Source organism: Tachypleus tridentatus, chromosome 7 (assembly GCF_004210375.1).
Source record: "Tachypleus tridentatus isolate NWPU-2018 chromosome 7, ASM421037v1, whole genome shotgun sequence".
Classification (NCBI taxonomy): Eukaryota; Metazoa; Arthropoda; class Merostomata; order Xiphosura; family Limulidae; genus Tachypleus; species Tachypleus tridentatus.
Window position 1 is genome coordinate 191,589,600 of NC_134831.1, and position 23,049 is coordinate 191,612,648.

General features: G+C 33.0%; 1 protein-coding gene across 4 annotated transcripts in view; it reads right to left on the minus strand.

Moving 5' to 3' along the window:
• LOC143257560 (four and a half LIM domains protein 2-like) overlaps window positions 1–23,049 on the minus strand; it is a 101,171-nt gene that overhangs the window by 69,360 nt on the left and 8,762 nt on the right. For 2 of the 4 annotated variants that reach the window (XM_076516427.1, XM_076516429.1), the window contains exon 2: window positions 19,058–19,143. In XM_076516427.1, the coding sequence (XP_076372542.1) occupies window positions 19,058–19,143 (86 nt within the window). Of the gene's footprint in view, window positions 1–11,197; window positions 11,360–19,057; window positions 19,144–19,267; window positions 19,369–23,049 lie in introns of those variants that run through there. The other 2 variants (XM_076516430.1, XM_076516428.1) reach the window with 2 other exon arrangements.

A 23,049-nucleotide genomic window follows, 5' to 3' on the forward strand; every position in this document is an offset into this window, starting at 1 on the left:
AAATCCTTTACTGCCTATTGCTATTATATCAGAAGACCTTTCATAATAAAGTTTTAATTTTATATCAGTCCTCATTATAACTGCCTAGTTTTTGTATCAAGAGAGCTTTCATAATAATAGCTTAATATCACGATTTCAGAAAAAAACATTACTATATTGTTGTTTTACCAGTTCATTAGCCCAATATTAGCAGATTACTTTACAATCTTAAGGTATTGTTATTATAGCGAAAGAATCTTCAATATAACCGCTTATCCTCGTTTCATCATAACATTTGCACCAAAAACAAAACACTCATCATCTGAGGAGATTCTGCCTAATAAATACTTGTTTTTATATCAGAGGGTCTGGCATGGCCAGGTGGGTTAAGGCGTTCGATTCGTCATCTGAGAGTTGTAGATTCGAATACCCGTCGCACCAAACATGTTCGCCCTTTCAGCCGTGGGGGCGTTATAATGTGACGGTCAATCCCACTATTTGTTAGCAAAAGAGTAATCCAAGAGTTGGGGGTGGGTGGTGATGACTAGGTGCCTTTCGTCTAGTCTTACACTGCTGAATTAGGGACGGCTAGCGCAGGTAGCCCTTGTGTAGCTTTGCGCGAAATTCAAAAACGAACAAACAAAAAATATTCTTATCAGAGAGCCTTCATTATACTTTCAAAGGAAGCCCACCAGTCTGTATATTTAGTTCTAAATTAAAGTTTTTAATGGCCAAAGTCACTAACATTCGAAAAACATTGTTAGTAGCTCAAATAATTGTAAACTGCTCAACAATTACTGAAGTATTACTACAATCTCACACATATCTGAGAATGTTAAATTAAGGTTCTTGATTCTGTCAGCCAGTCTTCTTAAAGTAAAATCTATATAAACAATAGAACACTCAGAACATTTATATATACAGAAAGCATTCGACTTTAGCTATTCTGATGTTAAATGCAATTATTCTGATGATGGATTTAAAAATAGCTCATAGTTTTACTTATAAATAAGTAAAACACAGTAAAGTTTTATGTTCTTGTTTTTCAAGGTATGTTTATCTCTGAATATTAGTTTTGTGTATACTAATGCCATGTAGGCTAGTCATTTCTAATCAGACTTAACCCAGATAACAGTACATTTATTTAAAACCTAGGTTTACAGGCGCGAGTAGAGTACAAAAGTCACCATCTCGTGGAAGTTTACAGTTAAAACAAAGAATCAACTTAGAAGCTGAGATTTACAAACAGCAGTATAATTTAATATATTAAGATACTCGGCTGTACTGAGATTACCGAAAGTAGCTAAAAAACTTAACTGTTAAAATTACTAAATTGTTTGTTTGTTTTTGAAGTTTGCGCAAAACTACACGAAAGCTATCTGCCCTAGCCATCCCTAATTTAGCAGTGTAAGACTAGAGGGAAGGCAGCTAGTCATCACCACCCACCGTCAACCCTTGGGCTACTCTTTTACCAACAAATAGTGGGATTGACCGTGATATTATAAACCCCCACGGATGAAAGGGCGAATATGTTTGGTGTGAGTGGAGATTCGAACCCGCGACCCTCAGATAACGAGTCGAATGCCTTAACCATCTGGCCATGTCGGACCTCTGAGAGAGATAGTAATAGTTAATTACATGGAGCTTGCGTAGAAATGTTTTGTGCAGTCTTGTAGTACAGACATTTTAAATGTTGTTCTGGACTTGGGCACAGTTGGATTAAGCAGCATTAGTTTCATCAGCAGTAGTTCCTTGATACAAACCAGGAAACTGACTTTTAGCCTAAATACATGGATTTTTATATGGGTTTCTTTAGTATTCTTACAATTTTTCTTCCAAATAGTGTACACATTCAAATAGATCTGTCACTTAATTGTACGAATTTTGTTGACTCACCATAATTAATTCATTTATGTTATTTCAATGATTGTTTATGATTAAATACAGCAAGCTGGCAGCTTATTTGCATGTATTTCTCCTTGCCCTCTTCAGATAAAAGTTCTACCAAGAATCTTTAATTTCTTGACTATGGAAACCGAGACGAATCTCTAATGAACGTAAAATAAAGTTGTTCATATTTTTCTCCCTGTTGTGGTGATGATGATGTATAAATAATGTAAATAATTCTCTCAATACCACCTGGAATGCATCTTAGTTTATAGTCGATAGACACAGTTCTTTTCTTGGTCAAACATCGTTGTGTAATTCCTCTTATATACAGCGGTAAGTCTACGGATTTACAACGCTAAAATCAGGGGTTCGATTCCCCTTGGTGGGCTCAGCAGATAACCCGATGGGGCTTTGCTATAAGAAAACACAAACATCCTCATATGCAATCATTAAATGTGCCCAGCTTTTCTTCATATTGCACGTATGTATATTATACATTAAGTTTTATTAAATTATATTTTTAGTTTCTTGAATCATTCGAAGATAGTGTAAAATGCTACAAATGTTTCAGTTGTGTGAATAGTCTTTTAGCTGCGCTATACACGTCATCTTTAGTGATGAAAGCTTTACTCATGTATTATTTGATTATGCTGAGCATCGTTATCATTGGAAAATCATTCTTGCTTAAATAACGTTTTATGATATTTATTTGTTTTATGAAATATTACTGTTAAGTTTATAACATTTAAATAAAATTTTATTTGAATTTCTTTGTTATAAAACTGTTACGGGTAAAATATAAAACTGAAAATGTAGTTTTATGATAAATTCTAGTTTCAACTATCTCACTACTAACTTTTCAATGACCTCGATGTTCACAAAGGTTAAGTAGGAGTGGTTTTCTTTTCTTTTTCCACAGTAAATACTTCCACGTTGTTTGTTTAAGGTAGTGCGTACTATTTAAATGTCACAAAATACCACAATATATTTTTTGCATATCTTGATTCCTTAACCCATTTAATTTCAATTTAGGTAAACTACAAATCCTTAAACAGTATGAAAAATAAAGTTTTCCATTTATATGTTTTGAAACTATAAGTACATTCTGCAAGTTCTTCTCAAAATCTGAAAATTGTCATTCTCATAGCGGTTCATAACTCCAGATCTGTTGATGATATTGACTTCATAACTGCAAAAATACGCATTGTTAGTGTAACAATATTGTATAATAAGGTAAAGTTCGTAACAGGCTTGTTTTTTTTTATTAAAATGGCCATTAACAATTCATTGTAGCATACATCCAACTCACATCAGTGTCGTAATTTGACCTTGAATTAATTTTCAGTTTTCCTTAGTTCAAACTATTATTTAATGTCCATTAAAGGTCTGGAACTATCTTTAGAAGTATTCATTCATTTTGAAGACGTCATAACGAGCATGAAATATTTCTTTTACGTTTCTTATTTATAAAATATGCAAATTAGCCACGGTGGTAATGTTACACAAAATGTGCCGAAACGTGATTTTGTACCTATTTCAATATACTTTCACACAAAAACATAGTATGAATATTTTTTTCTGATAAAAAAGCCAATACCTAGATAACACTATGTAAAGAGTATATGCTACATTATGTAATTGAGGAACTCGTCCATTTGTTCTTCATTCTCAAATACAGTAAAGGAGTTGCCCAAATATCTCATATACACTAATCGTTTAAATTACTTTAAATATTCTTACAACCAAGTATTTTTCTTGATAAATACCTTTGCTGGTATAGAGACCAAACTGAATCCAATACTAACTCTATCTATTTCATTGTATACCTTTCCAAGAAACAAATAATTTGATTCATTTGCTGCTATTTCACACAATTTCTGAAATACTTCTTCAATTATATCCTCAAAACCAACTTCGTTATTATAAAATTAAGTCTCATCCATTAGTGTATTAGCTAATTTGTTTGCTTTTAAGCAAAAAGTTAAGCAATAGGTTATATGTGTTGTGTCAACCAAAGGAAACTGAAACCCGATTTTAGCTTTATAAGTACATAGGCTTACAGCTGAATAGTGATTCTAAATCAAAATTGGTAATTACTACATATCGCCGAAATTTAATGAACTCAAAGCTGTTTTTCAAACTATATTTTTTACCAATAAGTTTCTTTAAACCTTTTCTCAAAACATTTATTTGTTTAATTACAACATTCGATATTTGACAAATTTCTCATTGGACAATTTAGTTTCTGTATTTTTAGTAAATCATAAATAATATCAGTATGTGAATTAGTTGACGTTTTGTGGGTAGCTTTCAAGTGATTCAGTGGAACATCTAAAGGTTTAAGACTCTAAAAATTTATTTTGATACCTATGGTTGGCAGAGCAGATAGCACATTGTATAGCTTTCTGTTTAACAAAACCAAACCAAATTCTTTGTATAATTTTAACTTGTAATTTTTTTCTTAACTTCAGTAAATATCTATACACTTACTTGGATCTTTCTCTGGAACCAAAAATTTATTTTTTTCACTTATAATTTCAAGAACTTTATTATCATAATCTTCTTTATTTAAGTTTATAACACTATTACCTTTTTCAGCCTTAGTATTTATAATACCCTTATTTTCAATTAATTTTCTTAATGCCTGCTTTCCTGACAAACTTATATTCCTTCATTTATGGTTGATGTTATACACTTATAAGCCATTAAAGTATGCTAGAAATGTGTTACGTACATTATCATAGTTTATTTGTGTTGATGAAATAAACATGCAGCAACAGAGGTCTTTTAACAGAAACCCAAACGCAAGTAAATAATAATTAAATTTTTATTACAGGTTTATTTCAAAAAAATAAATGTGTAATATGTGTCATCCATGAGAGATGTGGTTAAACCTTGCGAAATGTATTTCGAAAATGTGAAAAAAATTAAAGTTAAACAAGTATAGGTTAAGCTTGAACTTTTTGAATAAGTCCAATGTATATGAATTAAATATCAAAGTTCTTGATTCTACAACCTTCAGATTAACAGAGTTGAAGCAATATAAGTAAATACATAAAAGAGTTTTAGAAAACGAAAAAAGGAGTTACAAAATTAGAAAACCATCAAATAAAGAAAATTTACAATTAAAGAGTTTGTTAAGGTTGTAGGTTTCTTTCCTTTCTGATTAATGAAATTATTGGAGGTAAAAAGCTGTTGACAGTGAGAAAAAAACAAAAAATCATTTTCAGGAAATACCAGTCATTCAGTCCCAAATTTATCAAACCATGTAATCAATGAAAGAGAAAAGAAATCATTTTCTGAGAAATTAAAAGTTGCTCTTATTCCTAAACATTGGAGTTTCATGATTATCTACTTGGGTTTGAGTTTCATTTAAAATACCTTAAGAATTGTGTGGTGAGTTGAACGGTGTAAGTAAGTGTTATTAAAGAACGAGAGTATGTATAATGTATCAAAAAACTTCGTATAACACTACAATTCACCGGTAAACATGCCTTGAAAACGCATATATATATATATTAGGGTGTGTCAAAAAACAAAAAGTTGTGACACTCACTCGCTCGCTTATAATTTGATTCCATTCAATGAAAAAAAAATGCTAGCGTAAAAATCAATCCAATACATTAATATTTAGGGGTTGCTCAATGCGCACAAAATAACAACGTGCTTCCGGAACCAAATGAAAAGTTGGCATTAGTGAAAGGCTAGCTTCGGCTTTAGACAGAACCCAGATCAGTGACCGAAAAGCCGCGCAAATTTTGTTTCCATTTGCAGCTCATATTGGACATAATATCGAGGATCTTGCCATTAGCCCAAGTTCCATAAGGAGGAAACGAATTACTAACCGTACTCTTCTAGCAGCTGAATTGAAGGAAAGTTTTTCTCCAAACGTTCCATTGACATTACATTGGGATGGTAAGCTGATGCCTGACTTGGTTGGCAGAGAGAAGATCGAACGTTTGGCAATTTTAGTTTCAGGTGAAGGTGTAGAGAAGATTCTTTCAGTGCCCAAGATTGATAGTGGGGATGCAAATTTAGTAGCTTCTGAGATCGGATCAGTTTTAGTAGAATGGAATGTAAAAGACAGAATTAAATCGCTTTGCTTTGACACCACGGCGACCAATACAGGATCCAAATCTGGCGTCTGTCTGAGGATTGAAATGTTACTTGAACGTGAGCTCTTGCACCTTGCCTGTAGACATCACATTTTGGAGATTCTTCTGAACGCTGTATTCTCTACTCTCGTGATAGAGACATCAAAAAGTCCAGATATTACTTTGTTTTTAAACTTTAGAGATTGTTGGCCTAAAATTAATAAAACTAAGTACATAACAGCAGTAGAAGCAATGCCACTCCGAATACAGCCTTGGAAGGATGATATTATTCAATTTTGTCAGAATCTCCTTCAATCTCATCAACCACGGGACGATTATAAAGAGCTCTTGAAATTAACTGTCATTTTTCTTGGATCTCTTCCACACGGACGTTCTTCAGTTTCTTTCCGTACTTCTGGTGCTGTACATCGTGCACGATGGATGGCTCGAGCAATATATTCTCTAAAAATTTGAATGTTCCAAGAGGAGTTTGGTAGACTGCAACCACGGCCTGCTTCATCTCGTGTTTCATTTGACGCACATTTCTGCAGCAAACTTGGCGATTTGTGTGTCTTTATAACTAAACATTACTTGCTCTCATGGTTTACAGCTAAGGATGCTTCCGTGGCAGCTCGAAGGGACCTTACACTACTCAAGGAACTTGCATTGCTTGAAAATCATATGATTAAGGAAGTTGGTACAAAGGCAATGAATCGGCATTTATGGTATTTATCCGAGGTTGCAGCTGAGCTTGCGCTCTTTGATGACGGTGTAACGAATAGCGACAAACTCAAGATGGTCTCAAATATGAATACCGTGAAAGGATCTCCTAGGACAACTCCACGTTTAACAATTGATGCTGCAAGCAATGCTGTTTCCAGAAAACTTCCAGATTTTTTTACCTCGGCAACGAAGAAAATTTTCTACCATCTGGATATTAGTAGCGCATTTTTTATCATCACCACCGAAAGAGTGGAGCGCCTCCGAAGAGTACAAACAAGGAAAGGACAGAGTAAAGAAACTTTTTGTGACAAAAGACGCAGCTGAAAGAGGAGTAGCTTTAATTCAACAGTTTACGACAAAGGGCCGCACCAAGAACGAAGATCAATTTCAGTATATGATTCAGCTGGCAGAAGAACATCGGCGAACATAATGCGAAGGGGGCAGGCAAGATAAAACTTCAATGAAATAAATTTTTCTTTCAAGTTTTTATGTTTTTGCTAATTGTATAATCAATAAATATTAAATAATTTCTTTAAATAATTTAATTACCATTAACAATGTAATGTAGGGTAAATTTAAGGAAAATAGTGAACTTTGCGAGGGATGCGCGACCCCTAAATACTTCGCGATTGAAATGAAACTTTGTTTATGTTCTTTTCTCATGCAGTGGCACAACTGAGCAACTGAGCAAAAAATTGGGAGATTTTAATTTTTATCCTTTATCCGCTGACGCACCCTAATATATATACATATGTTACTGCGCTATATTTATCCGCCGTTAGAGCTTCGTGTCATCCTTCACCCTATCGTCAGAATAAGGAACTGTTTTGTGTTTAAAGATAAAATAGGTAACCAGACTCATCTGAGGCTATCTATAAGATCAAATACTTTGAGTGTTATAGAATATATATGTATATAGAGTCTACTACAGTAAGACTAATCGATAGAAACTAGGAGCAGAGTTTACAACACATGCGTAAGTTTTTTCACTATTATTAAGTATATGTTAGGTTGTAATGACATTCTAATCATAGGTTTGGTTTGTTTTGAATTTCGTCCAAAGCTGCACGAGGGCTATCTGCGCTAGCCGTCCCTAATTTAGCAGTGTAGGACTAGAGGGAAGGCAGCCAGTCGTCATCACCCACCTCCAACTCTTGGACTACTCTTTTACTCTCGAAGAGTGGGATTGAGCGTCACATTTTAAGCTCCCAGAAAGAGCGAGCATGCTTGGCGTGACGGGGATTCGAAGCCGCAACCCTCGAGCACCTTAACCGCCTGGCCATACCTGGCTTCTTCTAGTCATGGTCCAGATTCCTTGTTTAATATAATGCTTAATACTTTGTTATTTTAATTTTTAATAATTTTCTTGATATTTGATTCAGTTTTAATTCTAACTTAGTGTTACTCCAGTCTATAACATAATACCGAACATATGTAGAAAGTCCCTATTTTAATAACTGTTTATTGTGTAATAACGTTAACGTTGTATTCCGTTAAATTGTAAATGTATGATCTTAGTGTAAAAATCTGTGTCAGAAAGAAGTTTTAAACATCCATACAAAAAGTAATCAGTCAATCTGTGGTTTCACTTATCACTTTGTTCTTAAACGTGCTATACCATCTCGACTTTAGATCACGACCGAGGGAATGGGTTGCAGTTATTCAAACTGTTTGCGTGGGTGGTTTTGCTTTATTTCAGGCATAGTATTACCAGTTCTTGTTTAAATAAAAAGTGAAAATATGAACAATCCCCTTCACACCAAACATGCTCGCCCTTTCAGCCGTGGGGGCATTATAATGTGACGGTCAATCCCACTATACATAGGTAAAAGAGTAGCCCAAGGGTTGGCGGTGGGTGGTGATGACTAGCTGCCTTCCCTCTGGTCTTACACTGCTAAATTATGAACGGCTAGCACAGATAGCCCTCGAGTAGCTTTGCGCGAAATTCAAAAACAAACAAACAAACACAAACTTTTCTGGTCGCAACAAAATAATTATATCAGTTATTACCTGTACTTATATATTTTTGTTTTTAATACCACAGCTTGTTATGAAAATTTTATTGCTATTTCTCGTCATCCTGCAAAACCGAAAAGAAATGCTAGAAATGAACGAACATGTATACGTTTATGAAATTTGTTATTGTTTTGAATTTCACGCAAAGCTACACGAGGGTTATATGCGCTAGCCGTCCCTAATTTAGCAGTGTAAGTCTAGAGGGAAGGCAGCTAGTCATCACCAACCACCGCCAACTCTTGGACTACTCTTTTACCTATGTATAGTGGGATTGATCGTCACATATAACGCCCCAATGGCTAAAAGGGCGATCCAATAATTATCAAGCAACTTAAAATTATTGGAAATGCCGAAAATGACAAAATATACGTAATTGTAGAGACTTTGGTCAGTAAAACACTTGAATCTGGAACTAAATGGACAGAGAAGTACTGATGAATATCTTTAGAGAGTATACTTAAACTAAAACTTTATAATAACGGCCTAATGGTTGTTGTTTTAAACCACAGATTTATCTAAATAACAGGCTATCATTATATCTGGAAATTCACTAACAATAACTGACTATGGCTACTAAAACTCTTCACAAAAAGCACTTCCTGGTTAATGTAGAAAAACCTTTCACAATAAATGTCTTTATTTTTACTACAGTAAACCGATCGTTTTTTTTTCTTTCCTACTCAAACCCTATTGCTAATAGTGAATGTCTGTATATAAAGCATTTTAAGTTACTTGTTCTGGTACTATATAAAATATAAAATTTAAACTTGTATAAAAATATTACAAAAATAGAAGATCGTGGCTTGCTTAACGAAGGTATATTTACGTAACTGTATCAACAATGTATTATTTAAACCGTTTTCCAATAATATCACTACACTGTCTGTGGATTCATATATGGTCCCTGAACCCGTTGTCAAGACAAGTTTGCCAGGGTATCTATAACAACTTTTAAAGTGACCTGCCCCTATTTCCTACTAGTCTAGTTAACATGAATGCCTGGCTAAAGGCGGAGACCTTTTGGTTAATTACTGCTGTACTAAATGATTTAAAATTACCTCTCTTATTTTAAGATCTAAATATTGGTCTTTTTAGATTATTAATCGACTAGATGTATTATATTTGAAATACTGTTTTTCAATTTACCATCGAAACCATCCGTTATTTTTGTGGACGTAATGTATCATTAATATAATATATATCTTCCTCATCGTACATCACACCTTATTACAAGTTATACTTCATTCGTTTTTAAAATCTGTTATCCTGAAACTTGTGATATTTACTATGAATAATAGAGTTACCTTTGTAATAGAAACAATGTATTTCACCAGAGACCTTTATAAAATATCTTGTGTATTTTAGAGTTATTATTTTGAACCACGTTTCGTATCCTTACATTTTACTTCATTTGTTTAAAGTATCTCTACATTAGTATGCCATATATTAAATGATATCACCTATTTAACTCTTTATCTTCCATAGTTTGCTTTAGTATTCATATTAAGTAACCCTTCCACTGTTTTGTATCTACAATAACTCTTGCTTTAAGATGTTGGCTTTAGTATTTACATTAACTTGTGCCTTCCACTGTTTGCTCTAGTATCTACATTAAGTCGTGCCTTTCACTGTTTCCTCTAGTATCTACATTGACACGTGTCTTTCACTGATTTCTCTAGTATCTACATTAACACGTGTCTTTCACTGTTTCCTCTAGTGTCTACATTAACTCGTGTCTTTCACTGTTTCCTCTAGTATCTGCATTAAATTGTGCCTTCCACTGTTTCCTCTAGTATCTACATTAACTCGTGTCTTTCACTGTTTCCTCTGGTATCTGCATTAAATTGTGCCTTCCACTGTTTCCTCTAGTATCTACATTAACACGTGTCTTTCAAAGTTTACTCTAGTATCTACATTAACTCTCGTATTTCAATGTTTACTCTATTATTTAACTCTTGCCTTCCATCTTTATCTCTGTTATCTATCCTACCCCACAGATTGATCTGCTGACTTTGATCTATACACTTCGTTCCTCTGAAACGTCAAATTTCGTTTACTCAGAATATCTTACACGTTTTGTTTTTTTTAACCGGCTATCTCTGTTTCATCTTTAATAGAAACACATTACATTTTATCTACATGGTATATCAAAAGATATTGTCTTATTTTCTTCATTTTTATTTTGCTTATTTGGAATAATTCATTCCGCTCATTTTAATACCCCCAACAACTCTTTATATATTTTATTCTACTGTTTACATTACATTTTTTATTCGCTTCCATGCATCGCAGTGAACAATAAAAAATGCGTTACGTCAAACGTGATATATAAATACGTATTCACTTTCGGACCTCATGTCATCTCTGGTTTTTAAATTTTAATCTCGCGTATAACTGCTATTTATCTGATATTTTTACGTATTTTAAGTTACAAAGCCATCTCTGTTAAAATGTTAAATATATCTACATCTATGAATACGTATAAAGTAACTTACAATTTGCTTTTTTTCTTCTTTCGTTTAACCAACGATGTCATCATCTCTACGCGCTCTGAATTAATAAGTAACAAACTTTACACATAACTTCACACGGGTCTTTTCGAGCATTGGTTCGCGTTATGCGTGCGTCCTAGTCTCTTTCGTAGAGGGTTGAAATTGCTGTGGATGAAAAGCATCACTGTTGTGCCGAGATTTTTTATGAAGAGAAAGGATTGGAGGACTTAAAAATAGCACGTGCTTCGTGGGCTTGCTGGATTGGGTTGACTTGAATAACACTATATAAATCTAGAAATATTTTGCTTTAAACAAATGATTAATTTTTACATCAAGGTGCTCTTTAGTCAACCTTTCTAACTGAATTACTTATTTTTTAAAATAATTATTTCTTTTCCAAATTATATATGAGTTAATTCTAATACAGAAACGAATAACAGTCTTACTTGCTACAGTCAATTTAAGAAACTATTTCGTCTATCCTTTAAATAGTTTTAGCCAGTTTAAAGCTAAATTTATTTTAAAATAATTATTTTTAATGATGTTGGTAGAAACGTTGTGCTTTATAAACAATGAAATCGAAGGCTGACTTCGCTGTCACCGTATTCGGCAAACAATAAAAAAACACTAAAGTTACCTTTCAACGACAATAAAGTATTGGAGATATCGAATTGTGAAGCTTTCTTGTCCAAAAAGTTTGTTTAAAAACGACTTCTCCTCGTTTGTGTCAAAATTGTGATAAAACTATAGTGTTTTTGTAGAGTAATTAACGTATGGAAAAAAATCAGTGTTAAATTAATCAATGTGCATTGAGAGAAAGTCCGAGCATTTTCTTTATCTTTGCTTCATTTGCAAGTGTCAGTTGAAAGGTGTGATGTTTGAATATTTAGCATATAGTGGGAATGTTACGAAGTTTAAGTGATCACAGAGAAGTCTTTCAAAAATCCAGTCAAAATAGTATAAAAAACCCGTGTAACAGAAGGGATAATTAGACTACGATAATTTGTTTTTTCTTATTATAGTCTTTCTTTATTGTATCATGTTGTTCTACGAGTGAAATATTTGAACATGATTGACAACATATCAACAAAAAATTAATACTTAAGGTTCATACTTAAGAACATTTTGAAAATAATCCTTACACTACAAGTAAAGGTCAGAGATAAATGGTCTCAAATAAAAGTAAGATTGTCTCGGTTAAGCTACCAACACAAAACATTTTGTAAATTTCAATGCTTATTGAAGCAACAACTATAACTGAAAGGGCAAACATGTTTGGTGGGATGGGGATTCGAACCCACGATTTTTTAGTTACAAATTAAAAGAAGACGACAATAATTATCTGTTGTGAACTGGGTAGCTGAGTTATTTGTAACACTGATCAAATATAGAAAAAAGTTAAAGATAAATGCTTACATATTCAAAGTAAACATATTCCTTATAGAATGAAAAGGACATCTGCAATTAAGAACCAGTCTGCTTCACGAATAGTACAAGATATAAAATTAAATAGAATCGTAATAAATGTAAGAAATTTAAATTGACTCGTGCGATAGGAGATTACAAGAGATCAAGAAAGTTGGTGAAAAAGGAAATTAGGACTTTAAAAAGGATGCATGAGAAAAGGATGGGGAAAAATATAAAACTTACAGAGGATTTCTTTAAGCATATTAAGGGTACACAAAATGTTATGATGGAGATAGGACCCTTATGGAACCATAAAGGAAAGCTTGTATCTGATGATGAAATTACTGGTTTATTAAATTTTGCTTTTTTTCGTTTTTCACTATTCCCTATCTTGAAAATAGATGGAAACAAGATCGAATACGATGAGTGCATAAATTCTAAGCTGCTTAAGAAAAAAATCGGGAAGTTTAAAGAACGATAAGGCTCTTGTACCAGATAATATTTCCCCGAAGGTTTTAAAAGAGGTTAAAAATCGGACATGTGAGCCACTTGCTACTATTTTTGTAAGTACTTGAATAGTGGGCAGGTACAAGAGGACTGAAAGTTAGCTAATGTAATTTCTATTTTCACAGGAAGTGATAAAAATTGTCCCAATAATTATGGATCCATTAGTCTTGTATCAGTAATGAGAAAAGTTTTGGCAAATTTGAAGAAAGCTGATTTTCAAAGCCATTTAACAAAATTTAGGATTTTTTGCACAATTAACATGGTTTCAGTAAGGAAAAAATTTGCTTTACAAATCTTTTGTCTTTATTTGAAAAGGTTACTGCTTATGTACATGAGAGTAAGTATGTAAATTTAGAGTTTTCAAACTTATAGAAAACATTTAACAAGGTGCCAAATAAAAGGCTGGCAAAAAATATATTTATAGACGTGGAGGATAAGTTAGCAAATTGGATAGGAGAATGGCTCGATGGAATTATAACTAATAATTTTTTTATGACTATGATTGTCAACTAATTTTCATTTTTGTGGCGCTTTTTCTGTGTGGCTAATAATGTGGTAAAAGTATGTACAGCATGTATTAGACAAGCCCATTGTTAACCTTACCTTCAAATGACCACGTAACGACCACCTCAGATTAGATCAGTGTCAAAGTTTGACTGAAATGTTACTGATAAAACGTAAGTTAAAATTTTAATTCTTGTTTAATGGTTTTCAATGACATACAAAAATGGCTGCAGAGTTTTACGAGTTTTATTTGTATGGTATGATTTAAACTTACAGTAAATAATCTATAGAGAAGGGTAAGTTTTCTTATTTTAAGCATTTTCTATATCAATAAACTAATTCATTGAATAGTATGTGACGACACCCAAGATATCAACAGCTTCTTCTTTCTAACCAATGGTGATACGTTGAGACAATGATGTCATTGTCCTTTGCTCATATGATAAGTGTACACATCTTTACACAAGTTCAAGATCGTATGGATTGTGTTTTAGTTTCAATGTTTCTTGAACTTTTAATAGAAAATATATGAATAATTAGTAGTCATTCATTTGTTATTTTTAGTTGTAGCAAAAATTAATTACTGGACAGATAACAAAAATGTGAAAGAGTATGTTTTTTGTATAATTAACATAATTACTGGTGATATTTTAGATTTTCTGTGTGTGTGTGTAATTGTCATGACATTGACTGTCAGTGCAATAACTTCTGATGGAAATGTTTATTCAAACAAAAATTAGCCCTGTCTTTTATTTAAAAAGTGTCATAAAATAAACTTATCGCTGGTGTTACGTAAATCAAAACTGCCCATTTTCAGTGATTCGAAATTGTCATCTAATACATAAAAACAACATTTATAAACATGAGAATGTTTAATTATTAACAATTGCATCGAAGAAACATATAATTTAGTAAAACACAAAAATTGTTATGTGTCACTACATATTTAAGGTTTTGTGAAGCGAATCATCTATTTTAAATACATTGTAAGTACATAGATAGTAACAATCATTACAATTGAATTTTATTTCAATAAAAGTTCTCTGTAAATATAAATGTTGCACGTTTAAACATTCTTTCATTTTATTCAAAGGCCCCCCGCTAGTAAGTGTTAAGTCTACGGATTTACAACGCTAAAATCAGGGGTTTGATTCCCCTTGGTGGGCTCAGCAGATAGCCAGATGTGGCTTTGCTATAAGAAAACACACACACACACAAACACATTTTATTCAAAGTGTACTGAAACACTTTGATAGTTTTTGAAATACAGTATGTAATAATATATGCTAAAATAATAATTTAAACGTTATGTGAAACATCTTTAAATTTCAGTAATTAAATTATAATGTACATATGAAGAATGTATTGTGAATTATATTGTGTATTATGATTATTATGCTCTCATTTAATATATTTAGCAATATGCAAAAATAAATATTAATCTTATGTAGAGTTTATTATTTATTTTGTATAATGATCGTGGTAACTGATGATTTGTATGATATGATAAACACTGAAATGAATCATTCTCTTACCAAAACATTTATCACTTGGTCCTCAGACTAACTAGCCAGCTATTATGAAACAGAGTTGATCATTTTAACCCTAAGGTTTTTAATTTTGTATATTGTTTTAACCAAGATGGTCAGTTACCTTCAATATCAACATCAGACTGTGATTTGCAGTGTTTAAAAACGTGTGAAGGTTTATTGTGTGTTATTTGAATCTGTTTTCCTTTTTTTTTTGCTTATTTTTCCAATACAGAAGTTGTGGCAATTGTCGCATTGTATTTTATAAGTAATGTTGGTGTTGTGTTTGTCAGTGTAGTTTTTACATAGTCTGGACTTTAGTTTTATACTTGGTTTTTGAATAAATTTGGTGTTTACCGGAATGTTGTGTTTCTTTTCTCCAAATGTTGGTTATTTTTTCGCTGATATCGGGAATATACAGTATGCAGCAGTGTAAGGTTGTTTTGTAGTTTGTTGTTTCTTGGGATTTATGAAATGTTTAGTCCCTGAGTTCAGCACATGAAACAAAACAAAAACTCAACATATTAAGAAAAAAAATAAACAGGGTCACATAACTTTGCTCATCTGATAAAATTAAAGATGAAATTAACAAAATAAAATAACACTTCATTAACGTCAACCAACTTCCTCCAAAAACCGTTGAAAAACTATACATACACAACTAGATCAACAACAAATTCCACTAACGAAAGTCACGTAGGGATGATCTATGTGTAGGTGTAATGTCCCTATACTCTTGTGTACATTTTTTGGCACTGCCATCTCAACATCATTATACATTTATAATGTATTTTTTACACTTGTTTTGTAACGTTGTACTCCTTGAATGAAAGATGCGTTCTATGAATGTACGTAATCATAATTATGGAAGTACATATAGTAGAAATGGACTAGACCTATAATATGTACAACTTATATTAAAACACTCTGCAAATAGCGTGTAAACAAAACAAGTAGTAAAGAAATGAAATGCAGAATATGAAGCTACCAAAGCACTTGACAAAGTCAGTAGAGTTAAAACAAAAATTTTACAAAACCATAAATTAGTCTATCTGTCTGAGTGACTAACGTTTCTGGAAAGGATAGCTCTTGCCTTCTTTCACCTTATGCAAGTCTAAATGCACATGACGGAATTATCCTACCTTGGCTAAAAATGTTTTTATTAGATTTACTTATAACCGTGGTAACAGCAACGACTTTTCTTAACATTGCTAACGAGCTAACAATACATTAATAGCTATATTCTATGATTAAGAGCATGTTCACTGAGTTTTCAAATCACAACCTGCTTTCATATCGGATGTAGGTACACAATTGTTTATGCGCACATGCTATATGATCATTCTGCGTAGACTATATAGATTCTCTAGATTCTAACTACGATCTAACCTTTGAAAGTGAAGTTTTCAGTTCTATACATGTGACTCGACGATTCTGTGTCGGATAATGCAATTCTACCATAGCAGTTAGTGCTTAAGACGTGAGTCTCTTACGTTAGGTCGAACACTACCACTGCCGAAACCTAATACGAATTTGCTCGAGCACACTGGACTAAAAACAAGAACAAAATGTTGCAAAATTTCCTTGTACGTTATTCTCAAGCTAAATTTGACCTATTGACATCTAATATTGTACTTGAAATAGTGAATTTTTTGAAATATGCCTTTAGAGGAAATATAACAGTATAAGTAGATAAAATCTCATGCTAATAACCTTGAAAAGTCTTTGTACAGTGAAGAAAGGATTACTGCTAAAATAAGGTTTGAAAAGGTAATTTTCAATATGCAAACCAAGTCCTAGCTATTTACCCAGCCAAAGAAAAGTCTGGTATTCTGGCTAGATGGAAGTAAAACTATAGTAGATATACCAGTATATGTCGATAGATAGCTCTAAGAAAATCTGCAAAAGGGAAAGACCTAAAGTCCAGTCACTCTAGAGACTTATTACCAGAAAAGCTATGGCATAGTTATAATTATTTTAAATTAAAAACTATGAAGTAGCAATGAGAGCACCAAAAGGTAAGGAAACAAGATAGAAATCTGCTGGATAACATCACAACATTTGGTGACGTTTGACACAATGCAACCTCGAAGTTGGTGTGGCTATCGTTCTGTCTATTCCTACTTTATGTTTTAATTTCAACTTTCATCCACTTAAAGACTTTCGTTACATTTTATCAGTAGCTAATAATTTTAAAATTTCCAAAAAAAAAAAGATTAGTTTCGACATTCTTCTTTTGGCTCACTCCTTACCAATCAAATAGCTGTAATGTCTTCCAGGAGTAAAGAATGATTCCCTGTCTCACTTCCGACATCAAACACCTCTTTATGATGTAAAGCAGTTCATTAGCGTCACGTAATTTGATTGCATACACATATCTGTACTTGGTTGCAGAAACAAAGTTTACAACAGAGAAAATTAACTACATACAGATTTCATTTCGTTTGAGCAATCACAGAGTTAAAAAAACAAAACTGGAATGAACAGAGAGATTGCATTATCCACTTTGCGGTTGTACTGTGTCATAAACCATCAAGTGTTCTAACGTTAACCCGCCTATTTCTACCTTGTTTTTAATTTTAGTGATCTCATTTATATTTCCTGAATTTTTATTATTTGTCTTACATTTATAAAATTTAATACTATGTGTATTGATTTTTTCCTCTTTCACTTCATACATAATCTAAGAGTTAGCTCCCTAAACACATCGATTGTATAGTATACAAAGCATTGAATATTTTACATGTTACGATCATCTAACGTTCATCTATTATTGAAAAGTAATTCGTGTTTCATCCGGTTCTTAACATTTTTAAAAGAACACCAAATTTCTTTAAGAAAGCAAAGTTCAGGGGGTAATGATAATATTTTTTACACTAGAATTATGGTTTTTGTAAATTATTACTAGTTACTACAATTAAACAATTACACTATACACTGTCCATAAGCACACAGAATAGATTTAGATTTACACTGACGTTACTGATGAAGTTCTTGTATTGTTACCTAGACCGAAAGAAGAAGAAAAGTTAACAATTCGATGAATTGGTCACTTTCTAGTTTGGTATCTTAGCAATGGTTATTGCCTTGTTTTGTGGTTTGCTGAGTAGATAAGCAAGTGATAGAGAGTGGAAATCATATTCTAAAGTAAAACTCTCTGTCACTGATGATTTTGTACTATGCCTATTGAGTACGTTAGTCATTCTTACATATAGAATGTACTGACTCTATAATGGAGAAGTGGTTTATATTGTGACATTGTACTACATGTTTCGACAGACTAATGTATCCTCAAAAACAAATTACTTCATTATGTTTATAAATTGTTATTTCCAATGTATATTAGCGTAATATACTACCTTTCTCAAATTTATTTGTCTGATCATTAACGTAGCAGTAAGACACTTGTTTGAGTTTCAACTCTCTTTCGTTGCCTGCCAGGTTTCTTCTAGGTGGAGTCAAATGCGATTTTACTAAAAACAAAATAATTTGTACAAGTTTGTGTATTTTGAATTTAGCGTAAAGCTACACGAGGGATACCTGCGCTAGCAGTCCCTAACTTAGTAGTGTAAGGCTGGAGGGAAGGAAAATAGTCATCACCACTCACTGCCAACTCTTGGGCTACTCTTTTATCAACGAATAGTATGTTTGGTGTAACGGAAATTCGAACCCACGACCATCAGATTACGAGTCGAGTACCCTAACCACCTGGCCATGACGTGCCTGTACAAGTGAAACACATTAGCTTAGGATATTCTTCATCTATGATATTTCAGAAATGAACCTAACATTCTCAAAGGAGTCGTCTAGAATTTTTCTATTGATTTTAAGTTTGATTCAGTGTTTAATTTTATAAATATCACTTTAATAAACTATTAGTTTTTATGATTATTTCTACATATGGAGTTCCACCTACCGCCACTTGTGAGAACTGAAACCGGAACAGTTTTCTTTGCAGATTATACATGGCTGACCTTCACCCACCTCTTGAACTGGCACAAACTGTAAACAAGAAAGAAAAATAATATAAGTGAAAATGCAAATATAACATAAACAGGATTGCTACTGTTATTCCAAACATCATTTTGAATATGTTAGTTTTATCGCATAGAACTGTAGAATTTACGCAGCTCAAAAAGTAAGGTTTCCATAGCTGGACAAGGTAAACTAATGCACTTGTTCATAGACAGCAATACAACTACCACTCTGTCATACCACCAGTTGTGAGGAATGCATGACCTCAGACAAATCACTTTCTTCAGCATCAACAGTAAAAACCAATGTCATGCTATGTCATGATAATATCATAAACAACATTATAAACATTTTGAGTAATGTATGTGTGAAAGATAGCCTCAGCACGTCGTCATAATCCATGTCTGTCTCTAACTGTATTCTATTTGAAGACTGCGTATCTTGAAATAGCCATACTTTCTATTGTAAAAGACTCCGTTATAAAATTTTCATGACCGAAGACACTCCTCCTTACAACTTAATCAATCCAGTATCAAAGAATAATGGTTTTGAAGCACTCGTTTCAACAGGTATCTAAAGATGTTGCATCTTTCTAGGAAAGAATATGAATAATAATTTTATTCTCCAGCTGCTAGTTGTATGGGACAGTTCAACTGATACGTCATGGAAGAAATTAATGTACATTAATGTACACATGACTAATGCGTCATTTTCCAGACAGAAATCTTCTTCTTCACCGTGTTAGGCACTGTTGCCTGTCTTCACCGTGTTAGGCACTGTTGCCTCGGCTATGCAGACAGTTTTTGCTACTGGGTTGTGTGATCATTGATTCATACCTGATATTAAATGCTACAGTTTTTACGACTTATTGTTGGCCTTTTATTTTTTTATTTTTTGGATGGTCTCGAAAAACGTTCATTCATATTTTTTAATTTTTCAATAACATTAAGTATAAGGGAAAGCCTTAGAAATTATAAGTTTTCGATTTGAATACATGTTTATGATGTGAGTGTGAGATTAATTTTCGTCATAAAGGGCTGTTACGTATTCTCCCCTAATGCAACTAGTTTTCTGCTGTATTAATTTATCTAAGTATGACCAAACAATAAGAAAATGTGGATTTCATACATAAGGATTTAAATCTAAAACCAAATCTGCATATTCAAATTTGTTTTAATATTACGTTATACACAGTTTATATCACCTACATGTTGAATTCAAGGGAATGATGTTTCTTATATAGCTCTGTGTCCAGAACACATTCATGTAGTAGCAGTAATGTGTGTGTGTGTTTTCTGATAGCAAAGCCACATCGGGCTATCTGCTGAGCCCACCGAGGGGAATCGAATCTCTTATTTTAGCTTTATAAATCCGGAGACATACCGCTGTACTAGCGGGGGTAGTAGCAGTAATATAACATGGTATAAAAATGTACTCTAAAGACAGCTGGTATGAGTATTAAAGCTTCAATTGAATTAAAATACAGAACAATGTTTCAACCTTCTTCAGGTTTGGAAAAGGAATAATGACATACACTGCAATTAGAAAAAAAACCAATGACCTGACACAAACATCTAAAAAGTACTGACAACAGTTATAAAACTATCCAAATTGCCATTGCATATAGACTATGATAAACTGCTCAAGATTTATGGTGGTTACAATTATTCAGAATAGTAGGTTTTCTCTTATAAGTACAAATCCCTATTGCCACCAAAACAAAGTAATTTAATACAGACCCTTATGGCACAATTCTGGTAATACTAAGTAGTATGCAGACACCGTGACTTGTACAACATTATTATTAAGTACGGCTAAACTTACTTTGCATTCAGTTTTATCAATTGATATAATGGTTGGTCTATCTACTTAGTGTTTATGGGGTGCATTTTAAATATTCAACCAAAACAAATTTTGTACATCATACAATCAATCAGAAATTCTGTGATACAGAGGTAAGTAGTTGTTTGATGTAGATACTGATGTTCTGACCACACAGCAAATGTTTATCAAGTACTCGTAGTTTTGAATAGACCCTAGTAGGTGTTTTATCTTTGAAATGTTTTTGTTATGGTACTATGTATCAGTGAGCTTTATTAAGTTTATGTCATGTCTCCGAGAAACTAGGGTCGGTCTGTAATAATTGAACTTTTTGTAGCATTTGAACCTTCTATATTATTATATATCTCACCATTACTTAGATACGCCAGTAGGAACGTGTTTGGTTTCTTAATCAGCAGATTTAGAGCTCAGTTATTAGGGCTTTAGTGAAAGCATTAAATTAAAAAATATTTAAGCAACCATTTCTAACAAAAGATATTCGTATCTGTACTATCTGCCCTATTGTAAAAAATATTCATATTTGTAACATTTGCCCTACTACAAAAGATATTCATATCTGTAACATTTGCCCTATTATTATATATTTTATGTATAGTGTTTTCATTTTAAACCAATTATGCAAAAAACCTAGTGGTACTCACACCTTTAAACACCGGTTTTCGATGCCCGTGGTGGGTAGAGCACAGATAGCCCATTGTATAACTTTGTGCTGAATTTTAAAACAAACAAACATAAGACATTGTTTGCGCTACTAGCATCACTTTAACATACGTAATACAGTTTTCTGCTGAGACAGGTGGTTAGGAAAATGAACGCCAAAAGCAATGACTGTGTGGAGGGTCTTCACTGGAGAAAAAAACTACACTTGGCAATGAGGAAGGAGATTCGACCTTCCAGCTGACTGTGTCTACAATATTAAATCTCTTAAGCCTTTCGACTGCATGAGCAAGAAGAATATTTCTCAATGCTGGAAATGCTAAAAAGAGCAGTTCATCTATTATTTGACTTCAACAAGCATAACAAATGAAACTCAAAAATGGGTTTTGCTTTGTTTTTTTTATTTCTCGCAAAGCTACTCGAAGGCTATCTGCGTTAAACGTTCCTAATTTAGCAGTGTAAGACTAGAGGGAAGGCAGCTAGTTATCACCACCCACCACCAACTCTTGGGCTACTCTTTTACCAACGAATAGTGGGATTGACCGTAACATTATAACGCCCCCACGGCTGAAAAAGCGAGCATGTTTGGTACGACGGAAATGCGAACCCGTGGCCCTCAAATTACGAGTCATACGGTTTAACCCACCTGGTCATGCCGGGCCATATGGGTTTTGCTTCTCCACGTAATCGGACATTTTCTCGACCTGTATTCTAAATTTAGACAGCTGGTATGGTTATTAACATTTTAATTAAAATAAAGTACAGAACAACGTTTCGACCTTCTTAAGTCATACTGAGGTTAATATGGGAAAAATAACCGAATTGAACCTTATGTTTAACAACGGTTATGAACTGACAATATATATATATATAACCTAGTATCACTGAAATTTAAATAATAAAGTGACCTAATTGTTACGAAGTTAGGTATAAGAAACATTGGTTTGAGTTGAGAAGTTAGAAAGCAAACAGTATTTAGTCAATCTTTATGGGAGTGGGGACTATCGCCCTGAAACAGTACAAAATAACTTGACCGATCAGCTGCCTCTCTTGTTCAACTTGTGTGAAGATTATAAGATGTTATAGGTATAATGGATAAAAAATCAAAATGAAACGAGTTTTATTTAAGATGGTTTGAAAACGGAACATAAAATATAAGTTTAACTAAAGAAAAGAAACACAAGGAGGTGTGAAAGAGAATGAATAAACTGAGAAAATATGAAGAAAAATGTAACATGCCTGCCAGTTAGAAATAAAACCTACTTCTGAGTATCTGTGTTTCTTTACTTATAGTAATAGAAGCAATATATTAATTTTAAATTAGCATGAATTAATTTCGAAAAAATAAATACTACCTAAAGCAAGTAGGTTTACATGAAAAGGAAGTGACGCATGAGTGTAGCATGACCAAACTTGTTGTCAAAACGATCTGCA